The sequence below is a fragment of the Lonchura striata genome, chromosome 1 (genome assembly GCF_046129695.1).
Source record: "Lonchura striata isolate bLonStr1 chromosome 1, bLonStr1.mat, whole genome shotgun sequence".
NCBI lineage: Eukaryota > Metazoa > Chordata > Aves > Passeriformes > Estrildidae > Lonchura > Lonchura striata.
Window position 1 is genome coordinate 43,100,216 of NC_134603.1, and position 15,412 is coordinate 43,115,627.

Genomic DNA, 15,412 nt, shown 5'->3' on the forward strand with positions numbered 1-15,412 from the left:
ATCTGAGTGAGCATGTTCATGTCTGTCGAAGTTGGGAGCAGCCTTTTGAAAGGACAGTGCAAGACCTAAAACTGGGTATCGTGTCCGAACTACAAGTTGTCCTCTGCCCTTCCATCACATGTTTAGCACTGTGGCTGCTTAATAGAGTAGCAAAAGGAAATCCTTCTTGGCTTTTGCACAATTGCAGGGTCAACACAAGTGAGAGCTGTCTCTTCCTTCTCTGAATCAATATTCATCTGTGTAGAAATACAGAAAGGTAAAAATTTTGTTCTTAGCTGAACTTTTGCAAACTCAAAATGAGCTTTTTTTCTTCCTCAGTTGGCTAATGAAACAGCTAGGAGAAAAACATCTTTTTCCTGGTACTCTACACAGTCTTCAAATTCACAGTGAATAAATATGGATTCCTACCATGCAACTTTCTCAGATTGTTATTCCCCACAGTTCATTTAAGATGCTAAAGTTGTTGTTTAAATAAAAACTTTAGAGAAGATCTTGGACAGGGCTCTCTATGCAATGCTTTCTTTAAACAAACAAACAAAACAAAACAGAACCAAAAACCAAACAAACACCCTGACTATTGCATTTTTGAGAGATATACTTAAGCCATTTTGACCTGAATTTGTTTCCTTCGCAAAAGGAAATCTCAATGCTGGTGCATAATTTATGATCTTGGCATCCAGCCGAAACATATGTACAAACTGAAATCAGTTTTGCATCTGTTTAACTTTGTGCACATGAGTAGTCTAATTGGATTTAGTCTGATGAAATGACACATGTGAGATTAAGTATCTGCACAACAAGGATTTCAGTCAGTAGGTTTCTTTAGGGCAGCAGCTTCTATGCTTTATGTGGTGCCTAGCACATGAAATGGCTTTTTGATTATCTCAAAGCCTTCTCCATGCTATATTGCTGTAGTGACGGGTGAAACAAAGAACTACAGAAGAACAAGTCTTGCAGCATAGGTCAGATCTTCTACTGCATAGCACTGTGCAAAAATAACAATTAATTGACTGTAACTTTATTTAAAAAAAAAAAAAAGTCTTCTGAGACTCTCTTTAGGTTTAAGGGAAATCACTCTTTCATTTGTTACAGGCTACCAGGCAGTGTTGGCCTTCTGGTAGCCATTGGCCAGGCTAAGCACTTTTGCTGACATATGCTAGGCAGTCTGATAAAATACAGCCATCACCTCCTTTAGAATGGAACCTGAACTCTTGTGACTGGGCAGCAATGTAGATACCATCTTCACAAGACAAGCTATCGATGTATCAAGAACTGGAGTTTTGTTTTTGCTGCTCTTGCAAGCCTTATCTTCCCATGCCATCCTGCATCTGCCATCTTGAACCCTGGCTAATTTCTTGCCCCAGAAGGGGTGGTGCTGAGCCTGCTACTTGTTGAAGCTGTTTGTATCCTGAGGTCAGCTCTTCTGGTTTGTTCTCATGTTTTCTTACTCTTCCTACATCTGCTGTAAGGGTCTAGGGAATGACGAGTAACCTAGAGGGTGAAGAGACTCAGGGAAGGGGATGAGAGAGCCTGCAAGTTCTGATATTAGGAACATTAGGGATTAAAAACTGGAACTCCAGGGGATTGGCACTGTGAGAATATAGTCTGGGAGGGTATATAAAAAAGGAAGGCTTGGAATATGGGTGCTGTTAAAGCAAGGCAAATTACTCTAAAAGTGGTGGTGTACAGAGGACCACAGATAGAAATGAAAACAGAAAAAGGGAGAAAAAAAAGCTGAAGTAAGAATATAAGGCAAAAAATATACCTTATAATTAATGGGGTTTTTTGTCTTTCCCTTCTACCTCACTGTCCAGATTCATTCTGTGGCTGGCAAAATACCCTGAAATAAAGACAATTTTAGGAAGTTCAGAATGTGGCTCAAGGCATTCCATTTGAAATGTATTTTTATTTGAAGAATTATGCTTCTGACTTTTGGTGACATTAAGGGAGGAGGCATCTAAAAAAAGTGTGTGTGTGTGGAATTTGTCATGTAGCACCTGATTCAGACTACAGAATGCTTTGAAGCAAGAGAGAAAAATAGTGAAATATTACAGCATTAAATATAGAAGTAAAATTTTGCTCTGATCGACCTAAATGTGAATCTGATGACTCTGGTGGAGATACTCTCTGATATTTTTGTGTGGCTGGGGAAAAGCTTTGATCTTTAAGTTTTATGTTATTGAAGGCTTTCTGTTATTGATGCTTTTTTATGGTCTGCAGTTTGAAGTGTATGCAGTGGGAACAGTCAGCTGAGGACTTGATATTGCAAGGGAAAATGCACTATATTAACTTCTGGCAATTGGAAACTTTTTGGTCTGACAAGTAGATACACTTTATTGAGATGGTCATTTGTTTTATCCAACAAAATTAATTTCTGCTCAGGAAAGTTCTGAATGCTGATTTTCAAAGAGGAAATGGTTTTACTACATGATTCTCAGAGAACATTCAAAATGTAAACCTACACATCTCTAATTCATTCTAGGGTTTTGCAAGTGAAACTAGAACATAATCATGTCCTTATTTTGAATAATTTTTTTCATTTTTTGATAATATTTAATATTCATTGGATGAATACCAATGTTTCCTACTTGAATCCTCTTTGCCTTTAAATGTTTAAATTTTAATTCTTTAGAGTTTTGTTCAAATCAGCTATCCCTTATTTACATCTTGATTAATACAAAAATGCTAGTGTTTATAAGAAACTTCTGTAGGTAGTACTTACACAAGGCTGTATGGCAAAGATTTCATGTTAACTGTAATCATCAAGGGTAATTAATTTCTTAATATATTTACTGAATTTGCAGTTGGTCACATTTTTTTAAAGCACTGAAATTAATATAATTGTGCATTGTTTGCTCTTGGAAAGATTAGGAAAATTTATTTTGAACAAAGTATAAAAATAATTAATGAAATTCTTGAAATATTTACTGAACTTTTTTGATAAGTATGACCTTATTTTTGCTGAGAATTTTTACAAGCATATTCTTTTTTTTTTTTTTTTTCAGTCCCCTGCACATAGCTATTCAAGCTATGACTCTGGCAAGAATGAGAGTGTAGGCAGAGGTGCTGAAGATCTGTCTCTGAATCGAGGAGATGAGGATGAGGATGACCATGATGAGCAAGAAGATCCTGAGAAGGTTAATGAATCAGATGGGGTAGAAGCAGAACGACTGAAAGCTTTTAACGTAAGCCCTCTTGCACTCACCTTGTTTACTTCTCTTCCTTTTGCATTGTTGTTTTGGGGTAAGTTTGACAATATTAAAGGCACATTAATTTGCAGGATTTATTTCAATTATTATTTTAATGCACATTAAACACTTGCCAACAGATGACAGATTTGCTGTGTTTCATTTAGAATTTTGAGGCAGAGTGCCATCTTTACCAGTGAGGAAAACAAAGCTTTGTTCTGTATGTGTGCATGTGCGATCATGTGTGTGTCTGTGTGGATGTGCATGTTCACCCATTGAATGGAAAGAGGCTGTAGCTAGTTTTGTCAGGAGACCATTCTGGTGGTCAGCTGTTCTCTATTGCTTTCTCAATGTATATAATTATGCATGAAAACACAAGCAATTGTTCAAACAAAGAAAAAAATGTGAGTCAGTTCAATAAAATGATTAGCAATCACAGCTTATTGTTAATAATGAAACTTAAGTAGTGCCTATTTTCATGGTCTGTTCTGGTTTATCTCACAAGTTCTGTATCCTATAGACTTTTCTTTTCTTGTCTATTTTTTTAAACCCAACCCACCCCCACCCCAAATAACCCTTTAAAGAACTGTTTGCTTTATATTTCTGGCTTCCCTTTACAAAGATCTTCAGTGGATAGGAAAAAAAAATGTCTTCCTATCAGTAATCAAGCCAGGAAGCTAGGAAGAGAAGAGAGCTGCCCTCCAAACCCATCTCCTCTGTCTCCCTCTTGCCAACAGATGTTTGTCAGGCTGTTTGTAGATGAAAACTTGGACCGAATGGTCCCAATCTCTAAGCAGCCCAAAGAAAAGATCCAGGCTATCATTGACTCATGCAGGCGACAATTCCCTGAGTATCAAGAGCGTGCCAGAAAACGCATACGTACTTACCTCAAGTCCTGCAGGCGGATGAAAAGAAGTGGTTTTGAGATGGTGAGTTTTGACTTAAAACCCAGCCCTAGTTTCCATCAAAACCCCATATGTAAATCCATGGCACTATTTCGTTTTCATCTTAGTGTCTTTATTTTTTGTTTGGTTGTTTTTTTAGTTTTTTTTGGGTAATACCAGGTCAGAGATTTCTTTTTACCTCCTTCATTCTTCCTAAATTTATTCCCCTTGATTTAAAAGTGCTACAAGACAGTAGAGTTCACAAAATGAACTAATACGGACCTGTAGGAAAAGAAGAACAAAGCAAGGCATAAGGAGGGAAACTGAACTATGGACTATATAGTGACTTATTTCTTACTTTAAGTTACAGTTACAGATTTTTGCCCGGAAAAGTCTTGCTGTAAGATGGATTTTTCTCTAAAATGCCTCTGGCAGCTGGATCAGCTGGATTTCAGTGAGCTCTGTAAAACTGACCCTCAAGAAAATGCCCAGTGTAGTAACATCATAGTGGCAATGGCTTTGACTTTGGGTATTTTCTTGTACACCTTAGCCAATTACTTACCAGTGAAAGTTACTCCTTTGAAATCTTTCAGTTGATATATAGATGTGCAAAACATGTTTAATGGTTCTAAACCAAACATGTTTGGTCAAACTTACAATTTAAGCACCCCAACAGTTTAGTAGTTGTAATAGAACCAAAACTCATGAGGATTATCATGGTATACAACTGGCAGTGCTTTCAGACACTGTTATTTTAATATTACTCAGTAGCACAAAAATGGGTAAATAAAGTCTTCTCACTAATTGGCAGCTTCATTATCTCTAGAAAACATTTATTTTTCCAAAATGGAGGAAAGTCAGAAGAAACTAGATAGCTACATTTAATGTATTTAATGTCTTAGCTACCTCTCTGGCCTTAAGATGACAACAAAAACACCTCATTGTTACAAGTAGATATCATTTAGTGATTAAACATACCATTTTTTTAATGAATCATCTGCAAACCCATTGATTACATTAGAAATTATTGGAGATGATTGCATTTTACTGTTTTTCTCTTTCTCTCTGTCTTTCTCTTTCCTGCAGTTTTTGCAGAATATTTATGAGTACCATTTGTTGTTTAAGATAGTAGCTGACAGTTTTAAGAACAAAATATGAGGCTTATTTGTAGGGTAAGACCACTATTTAACACCAAAAGCAAAGACAGAAACTAATTTTTTGTGTATGCTTATGATTCTAATCAATAGCAAGGTTTTATTATTTGAAACATTTGGCTAACACTGTTTCTGAACAATGGAAGCTCAAATGAAGAAAGACAGGTAGAATAAAGGACATCTGTACAGCCAGAAGTGCCAAAGATTGACTGGCAGTGTACATGGCATATTGTTTAGCCCTAACAAAACAAAACAAACAAATGAACAAACAAAAAAACCAAAAAACCAACAAAAAAAAAACCAGAAAACAGATATTTCCTACAATATACTAAGTAGCATTAAATTGCATCTACTCGCTGACAATAATTCATCAACATCAAGCTCAGCTTTCATGAAGCAAAATATTTTATTTTGCTGTACTTTCAATTGAAAATACTTACAAAATTAGCCAATGCTAGCAAGTCTCCTCACTGTTCCAGTTTATGGCCTTATTACTATCATTTTTCACGCTGATGAGCAGTTATGTAAACTGGTCATTTTTGTAATCTGAAAGAATTGTGCAACTGTTTTGCAATATGAACAAGGAGCTACAGTCTGATCCATAAGAGCTGGGTTGGCTTGACTTCAGTGCACATTTGCAAATGTTACTTTCATATGAATAAAGGTGCAGGATCAAATTTTTTCCTGGAAGGGGAAAAGGAGCAGAGATTATTAGTAATATGATCCAAATAGGTAATCTTTATAGTTCCGAAAGATTTCCTGATTTTATAATGTTTCATGACATTTTATGATGGGCTTTATTTCCTTTTAAAGAAACAAATCACCATCTAAAACACTGAATTTTTGCCAATGAATGGAAGTGACAAAGCACTGGACCTCATGCCAAAGATTGCAGCCCTCTTGGGCCTGAAGGGATATGTGTCCTGTGTCCCTGTTTGCAGGCAGGAATACAAACCAAAGACTATCCAAAGTCTCTGGAGGAGCTCTCATTAACTTCCTAAGGGAATAAGTAGCATTTTATGCATATGTCTTGAATAATTCTGAAATTTAATATGTATTCCTTTGGGTTTTTATTTTTTTTTTTTTATTATTATTTATAAGTTACTGTATCATCATCTTTTGATTATAGGCATTTTTTAAAATGCCTTTTTCAAGGCATTTGACTACTTGATTGTTTTAATGGTAAGGATGTCCTTACCATTTTGGTAATGGAGAAGAAACACCTTTTCTGGATAATAACTTTTGTTCAAAACAATAATGATGGGACACAATAGTGTTGTTTTGAATAAGGGGCTACCATTAAATACAGAAAACCAGAATAATGATCTGCTCAGCACAATAACCTCCACAGATGTCTTTTTCTATACACATCTTAAATACAGTGTTTTTATTTTGTTCAGGTTCAAAAATGCTACATTTTCACCATCTAGTTGCATGAGAAAGAGAGAATATTCTCTTTTACGGCATATGACAGTTCAGACTGTGTGTGTAACTGTGCAGTTATCTACAGCGTCATTCTGTAAAGTGAAGAGAAAATGTAAACACTATGTTAAATTAGTGTAAAACTGCATGAAAAAGATGAAAAAGCAAGCCTGGAGCCTGATTCTGTCAGTTATTTGCTGCCTGTATCCCCAATGACAGTTCTTGCTGCATAACAGGCCAGTTCTAGCTTTGAGGCAATAAAAAAGGCTCAGTCTCTTGAGTGTTCATAATGTTAATGAACATGATTCTTAGTATTATTATGTTTAAGAGATTGCTTATAGTTATTCTGCTTCTCCTTGTGACAGATAGCTGTCTGTGGACTCCAAGGCAGCTTGCCTGGCTTCTTGTTACAAATATGCCTTTGAGAAGCTCCCTTTCTATGCTGGAAATGCTCTGCCCATTTGACTGTGCAGCTTGTAGTTGTGCAGTTTTCATTCTGACACAAGTATATACCTCAATAAGGCACTCAGTTTTTCTCCTGAATTGCAAGATTGTTTTTCTCCTCCCATTGTCTCTTGCTAATGGACTGTTGAGAATGTTCTCTTACTAAATTCTATGATCTTCCTCAGAATCTTTCACTGGGAGGGAAGTCTGTCAAATAGCAAAATCACTGGCTTTTGGATGGGATTTTGATGTTGTGATTCTGCCTGCACTGTGCTGTATTGCTTTGAGAACTTAAAAGTTTTTGATATTCTTAAAGAAATTATTTCTTTTTCTCTTCATTAGCCCAAAAACAAAAGAAAAAAAAAACTTCCTCATTTTCAAAGACTGATATCAACAAGAATTCCTGTATATATGTCAGGTGTTTTGTGAACTCTATAAGGTGTGCAAGAGGAATTTTCTCCCTGTGATAGTCTGATGGCCTGTTTCACTGTTTTTCAAATCCTTTGTTTAGACTTGTCCCAGCCTATGTGAAAAAGAACTGCCAATTAAAAAGGGTTAGTAGATAGATGCTGGAGATATGTGGTATGCATTTATTTAGTTATAGTCCAGAAAAACTTTAGGTCTAGAAATAATCAAATGAGGCTCAATTGTCTTAATAGTTACATTTTCTTACTACTCCCTGCTTCCACCCATCTTCACGATCTCCTATGATCAGTCTCACTGCATTCAATTTGAAATTGCACCTTACAGTATCTTTTTCATGGATGTGCCATTTTTTCTGTGAGCATCCCAATGCAAGAGCAAGATTTTCTCGTTCACTGAGATCCTTTCTTTATTTTTAAGAAAAAGCAAACCCTCCTTCTAAATACTACTGTAATACAAAACTATAGTATCAAAGAGCAAAGTATTCTCTGTTGGAGAGAAAAGGCTAGTCATAAATGCTTTTCATTGTTCAAAGGCAAGTTTGGATGTGTGGGAGAAGAGTCACACTGTGCCCAAAGACAGTTCCTGATTCAGGTCCCAGTGTTTCATCCCAACTCCTTCTGTCCTATCTCCAGCCCAAGAACAAATAACTAGGCTCTGCAGCTTTCACTGCTGCTGTCACTTGGTTGTGCCAGTTGGCTGAGGGAGGTATTTTAACAATTTGCTACTGTGCTCATGTTAATCAAGGTGTTTTCAGTGTGTCTAGTGGCTTCTCATATGTTTGTACTGAGACTGAGCAACATTGATGGGGACTGGTTTCCAGAAGGGGGATGTTTTCTGAAATCTGCCTCATTAAGATTACTTGGAATAGGTGTCTAGGTTCTGCTTTTAATTTTTCGAAAGAGAAATCATTAAATATTTACTGAATTTAGTGCTGAAAAGTCCAGCTGCCCTTGCAGTCATTTGGGTTTTCAGTCCTCCAGGCTTTTATGTCTGGAAAGGTCATAAGTATTTTCAGGAAAATGAGGATCTGTGGATTCAGGGATGCATATCTAATTGATTAACAAGCTGGGAAGCATGAAGAAAATTATCACAAGAACAGTTACATGAAGATCTACAAATACTAATAGAGTTGTTGCTTTGTATTATACCTCAAATTCTGTCAGTTGGGCACTTCCCTTTCTAAGCATCTCACCCTTTTTTGGTAGTGGTTAACTTATTTAAGTCTGATGGGCAACTTGGTTGAAATAGGCCAAAACTATTCTCTGATAAAATTTGACTTTTACTATTAGATCTCATATAGTCTTGAAAAAATATTCTAGGATCAGTTTTTCAAAGGCTCTTAGACATGATGTTCTTTTTTTTCACCACAGAACAGTTAAGTAAATATTCGTGTGATTTTTAAGAACTTCCTCCAAAATCTTCCTCAAATAACTTTTGCTTTTTAAGGACTTTTCAAAGTTTAGGCAATTTTGGAAAACTGAGCAGTGGAAGAAGTAACACTTCTTCCATTAACCCTTCCAAAATGTGAAAAAGTTAGCTTTAAAAAAGGTACAGTATTTGGAAAATTAATTAAAACTAAAAATTAAAAATACCTACCAACCTGACAGGACTTAGTCTTCTACATCCTGTGAAAGAAGAAAATATAGGAATGCAATTTTGACATTTCTTACAATTTTTTTAAAATTTAGAATAAAAGTAATCCTCTCTGAAATAGCAATAAGCTCTGATGTAGAAAAAAAAATATCCTTTTTTTGTTGGAAAAAACCTCAACGAATAGGTTAAAAGAATATTTACTCTGTTAACCTGTAAGTTTGAAATCAGAAAAAAAAAATAGTAAATATTTCAGTGGTTTTTGATACTGTGATTCTGACTTAGATTGAGAGCTCTTGCTGCAATGTTAGCTGATTAACTGGCCTGTGCCAATGGTTTAAGGATAAGAATCCAATTTAGTTTATTATTTTAGGGGAAACAGTAAATAATGTTAAATCTTACTCAGTTTTCCCAAGTCCTCTGGAGTTTTGCTAGTAAAATGCTATCAGTGTTCAATACAATCCTCACCTGACTCTGAAGGAGTTTGGTCAGCAGGATGATTCCTGGAGTTCTCTGTCACTACAAAATACCAGATAAGGCTTGGATTTGTGCCTAGGTTTGTTAGAGAAATTAGGTGACTTTGGCTTCTTCAGCAGTCAGTGAAGCATTTGGATGAACCAGTCTGGAGAAGTTCATCCCAGCTGTCTCAAGAGTCAACAATGAAACAAAAAAGAAGCCTTGGTGACTACTTTTTACCAAATAGTTCATTTTTATGTACATAAAGTCAGAGGGGTATTGTTGCTGTTGTTCACATAAGTAGTTTAAAATTTCCACTAGCCCTGCTGAAATTGCTCACACAGGCAGAGCCGGACTTGGTCCCATATGTGGGCGTAGCAGCAGCAACAGCAGCCTGGTGGTTGATTGGAGTCATCTGCTAAACTTTTAGACAGGAATGTTAAGATATACTTGGATTTATTTAGGTGCCATCATAATCAAGGTGCAGTGTTTCAATGCAATAAATTTCAAAGATGAAAACTTAAAAAAGTGATTTGAACATCACTAGATGTTTTAAAAAGCCTCTACTGCCATTTAAGAAAACATTTCTAGCTATTTCATTGAATCCTCTAGTAGGTGTGACAATTGGGTATTTATCAGAAAACAGTGACACCAAGCAAAATATATCAAACCCAACTGAAATGCAGGGCTACAGGCATTAAAATGCCAGTCCAGTTCTTCATATTCCACTATTCTTCACTAACAAATTATAGAATTACAAAATGTTTTGGGTTGGAAGTGACTTTATCATTCATCGAGTTCCAACCCCTCTTCCAGGGGCAGGGACACCTGTCATTAGAGGAGGTTGCTTAAAGCCCCACTCAACATGGCCTTGAACAGTTCCAGGAATGGAACAACCACAGATTTTACAGGCAATCCAATCCAGTGCCTCATCACCCTCACAGTAAGGAATTTCTTCCTAATATCTAATCTAAATCTACCCTCTTCCAGCTTGTGACAAGGATAAAAATACATCTAATATAGTGCAGTACTGTACTTCATTTGGTCTTTAAATTCAAAAATACTCTGTAGAAGGGTTTCTGAGTCCTTTGCTATTGTGCTGTGCAGGACAGTCCTGTTATACATTTCACTGCATTGTTCTGATTAAAAACTTTTATTTGAAGATCATGTTTTCCCTGTTTTGTAATCTATTTTGCATGTTTTCTATGAAAAAGTGCTATTTAGATATTGCACTATTACAAATATGTTGGGCATTTTAGGACACAGTGTTAGATCGTAATAATTTATTATTAAAGAGTTGTGGCATATTTGCAGTATTTAATTTTGGAAGTTAACTGGACTTGCAATTCCTGAGGAAAAAGCTGACATTCAGGAGAGCACTAGGGAGTATCTAATTTTTGGGAGCCCAATATGCAAAGAAGTGCTTAGTGGTACCTTTGGAAAAATTCAGTTACTGTCAGTGAGGCACTGACATTCATCTTAAATTTTGGATGCCAAATCACTTTGGAAAATTTTTAACCTTTTTTTTTTTTCAAGTTTGAGTAATAGTTAAAACATTTTCTCATTCTCACATTTATATTAATCTCCCAAGTAGCAAGCAATAGGAGTAGTGTAAATGGCCTCAACTTGTACCAGGGCAGATTTAGATTGGCTATTAGGAAAAGTTCTTTCATTTGAAGGTGAAGCATTGGAATAGTCTGTCCAAGGAAGTGATGGAGTTGCTGTCCCTGGAGGTGTTTAGAAGAAGTGTGAATGCAGCACTTGGGGACATGGTAGAATTGGGAATGTTCTTTTAATGGTTGGACTCAATGATCTTACAGGTCTTTTCTAACCAAAATGATTCTGTGATTCTCTGATTTATATTAGAGGTAATATTATTATGTTGTGTCTATGAACAAAATGAAGTAGCTTGCATGGTTATGTGTTTCCAACTGTGTTTTACTGAAAGATGTAATTTTCATTGTTAGTTTGCCTAAACTAGAAAGTAGTATTTATGCATATGTCAGCTTACGGTGTTTGGCATTTCAGCAGGTGTACATGTGTGCCCGTTATTTGATTAAACAGATAGCTGTATTTTTTCAGAACTGAGCCAGACTGATGTAACGTGTGAAAGTATGTAGACCAAACTTTTGTATGGCAGCTTTGGCTTTTATTTATACTGGATGTCAAAAACCTGCCAAGGTAGTAACTTTAGAGACAATGATCTCTAACCACGGGTGGACAGCATGCACAGTATATTGCAAAATTATTTTTAGTGAATATACTGCTCCTAGTGGCTTAGACTGAAATACAGTCAATTATCTAGTATATCAATAATTGGTAAATTTATGCCAAAAATGGGCATAAGAAATTAAAATATACAAGTTTTTTTTTAATATTTTGTGTAGAAATACAGGAATTGTGTGACTATGCCAGAAAAGACATTTGGTGCTTCACATGAAGATACTGCAATAATACCTCACTTTAAACAGCAGACTTCATGATACTGCATACAGTTTTTATAGTGAAAATGCCTATTTTATAGTATATTGAACATGCTAGTCTCTCCTTTCTTAAAGAGTCAGAGATTATACCAAGAGATCTAATTTCTAGATGAACTGGGTCAAGGATTTCTGATTTCAAATACTTAAAATCAGCAATCTTGCAGGACTACTCTCTAACTCCAGAAAGGCTTGTTGTAAGATGCTTTGATTGTTGATATCCAGACCTAAGGAGTATCAAAGTCATGAAAGGGTCTTCATTAGGTTTTGCATCATTTAAGGCAAAATGGCACTTATTAGACTAGAAAGAAGTATTGATTAATTTGATTTTCCATTAGGCAGCTTGCAAAAGTATATCTGTCAATGATTTGTAAATTCTTCAGAAAGAGAAAAATGGATGAGTGTATAAAAAGTTCAAATTAATTTGAACAAAAAATAATTTCTCATAAAAGCATGCAAAAGTGCATATCCAATAAGGTGGTTAAGTGTGCATGTTGCTTTGTTGTCACTGTTGTCATCTACAGGCTCTGAGGTGGTCTCACAATAGTTTTAAATACGTGAGGACTGAAGGTGGTTGGTCATCTCCCATATGTTCCTGAGGGAATTCCAACCACTTCCTAAATCTCAGTCACTTCAGAAATTGTTATAAACAAAGGTATCCGCGTGCATATGCAATCTAGCAGGTTTTCCTTACATCATTTATCAGAATGCTCTTCACCTACATTGTGTTAGAGGCTGGATGTTAGCCGAGTGTCAGCTGAGGAGATGTAAAAAATCCAAACAGGCTGTGTGTTCAAAATGTGACTCCTGCTTTAGTGCAGTCACAAACAGCATCATAGTTCCAAGTAAATACAAAGCAATTCTTTATACTGCTTTTGTGTGATTGATGTAGTCTTCTCAGAAGGTCTGTATTACACTGTTCACCAGATTCCTTCTTAGTTTTATTCATCTCTTCACCTGAGAGTTACTATAAAATTTTCACATATCTTTTCTATCTGTCCTTAGCTCAAAATGTCAAAAATGTTATCCTGCCATGTGATTTGCTACTTCTGGTAGATTAATTTATAGGATTTCTTCCTTTCTTTTGTTTTATACATGGGTAGTTCCAGTATAGTTATTTCTTGCTTTGCATAACTGTGAAGTGAGAGAAATACCAGACTGGGGCTGTGAAGGTTATGCCTCAAACAACACTGAGCACATTCCAAACCAGCTAAAGCTGATTGGGAATTTTTTGGGAATGCCGTTTTTTTTTTTTTTTTTTTTTTTTTTTTTTTTTTTTTTGTTTTTTTTTTTTTTTTTTTTTCCTTAAGAAATGTTATTTGGTCAAGGGTTTTCTATTTTGACATGAAATGAAAACTGATTGTCTGCTAGTTCAGTGGGCAGGTTGTGCATCCAGGGATTGTGAGGGCAGCCTTGGATAAAATTCTGCTTGGCTCCCACATTTCCTGCTGTAGTTCCAAACATGTAGGAACCAGTGCTCAGCTCTCAGCTCTGCAGAGGGCAGCCCAGGAACCTGCAAAATGTCCTTTTACCTGAGATCTGCAGGTTTCCTTCTGCAAAATTGAATGTTGACACCTTTTCATGGTCTCCAAGGCCTTTGAATATCACCCTCAGCTTGGGAATTGAGGGATGTTCAGAACCCAACACAGATGTTTGAGCTTCTTACAGAATTGGTTTTTCAGCTGTAGTTATGAGAGAGATCATGAATAATCAGAAGTAAAGAGGAAAAGGAAACTAAGTTAAGCCATCTGAGCTTAGAAGATGGAGATATTAATTTAGTTCTTTTTAAAACATTTTTTGAAGCAGTTATTTCAAAGTAATTTTTTCTCTTTGGTGAGACTTTTCAAAATTGATCTTTTTGAGACTTTACAAATATGGAATTTTGCAAAGGAGAAAAATCTCCTTTATAACAGCTCTCCTCCTAGTGATAGAGGGCCATGTTCATCTTCTCATTCAATACCATACTAGAGTTCTGTTGATGGAGCCTGAACCCTGAGCAGATGATTTTTCTCCTGTGCTTTTTTACAGTACTTTACTCTCCAGGTGACTGGGCCATGTATTCATCATATTTTCCCTAAGGTTCATTGTAGGTAGTTCTTGACATGAACATATCAACAGCCAGCTGCAGTGATGATTGAGAGAAATTATGGGTTAACACATATTTCAAAAGGAAGACACTCCAGTACCCAGAGATTTCCTCTTTTTTGCAGATGCTAACTTGAGTTCGATATTTCAATAGTGAGCACATGACCACTCTACTCCTTTTCAAAGATAACGGCTTGATTTTTATAGTAACACTTCAATAAACTTATTCTCTCCCATAAATAAATAAACTGGGAGAACTGGTGGTCAATTTACTTTTTGGTCAGAACATTAGGTTTTTTTGCTCACATATCACCTTCTAAAAATCCACTGATGTGTAGGTATAGTTACAGGTTTAGCTAAAGACTTGAGCTGGAGGAATTATTCAGGTGTTTACTCACCATTTTTCATGAATGCCATTGTCTGATCCCTGTTAGAGGACCACAGTGAGACTTCCATGCAGCCAACGGAGTCAGTGCATTTTGAACATACATAAACCAGTGTCATGTAGAGTGGTACAGCAAATATAGAGAGGGATCTAGTAGGATTCAGTAACAAATTCAGAGTAACATCACCATTCCAGGGAGGCAGTTTATTAAATAAAATGCTTTTTCAATGAAACCCTTCTGCAAAGACTTTTTCTCTGAAGCTCTGAGTAGGGCATCTGTTTGTGCTGCATGTAATGTTAATTTCTGTCAGGGTACCGGGGGTTACATCAGTGTCCCTCATCTCTTAGATTGAATTATTTTCAAACTGGAAACAAGTTCAATACTTTTTTTCTGTCAAATCAGTCCAAGTATAATTTATTGCAGTATTGCAGCCTCTGGTTGCCTTTCTTGCAGTGCTGCTGTGCCCATGCCAGAGAGCTTGTTCTCATGTGAGTGGGGAGAAATAAGCCTATTGCACTAGTGAGGAAGACCCATAAATCCCTGTCTATTTCTGAAAGCTATTTCATCTTCTGGTCCCAGACAGACTGTGGTCATATCCTTTAGAGATAGTAGAGTGTTGCATTAAAAATTGACATTCTGCGGAGCATATCCAAAGTCAATAAATTGACTTTAGTTTTTAGAGGTAAAAATCTAATACTGATAATGGTTGGTTTGTCATTTTCTGGAATATTATGAAAACCATAAAATCAGTTGAGCCTATACAATTAACCTGTTTTAAGGCTGCTGTCTAGGAACTGAATGGAAATAACTTCAAAATTTTCATCCAACATTAATTGACATTTCATATCAGGTTCATATCCATGTTTTTGGGAGTAAGAAAGTAAAACTCTTCTGAAA

At 36.1% G+C, this 15,412-nt stretch overlaps 1 protein-coding gene across 5 annotated transcripts in view; it reads left to right on the forward strand.

Moving 5' to 3' along the window:
• Positions 1 to 15,412, forward strand: part of NOL4 (nucleolar protein 4) — a 189,293-nt gene that overhangs the window by 137,631 nt on the left and 36,250 nt on the right. For 4 of the 5 annotated variants that reach the window (XM_077783765.1, XM_031504026.2, XM_077783767.1 and 1 more), the window contains 2 exons: positions 3,006 to 3,185; positions 3,926 to 4,117. In XM_077783765.1, the coding sequence (XP_077639891.1) occupies positions 3,006 to 3,185; positions 3,926 to 4,117 (372 nt within the window). The remainder of the gene's footprint in view (positions 1 to 3,005; positions 3,186 to 3,925; positions 4,118 to 15,412) is intronic. The other variant, XM_077783766.1, reaches the window with a different exon arrangement.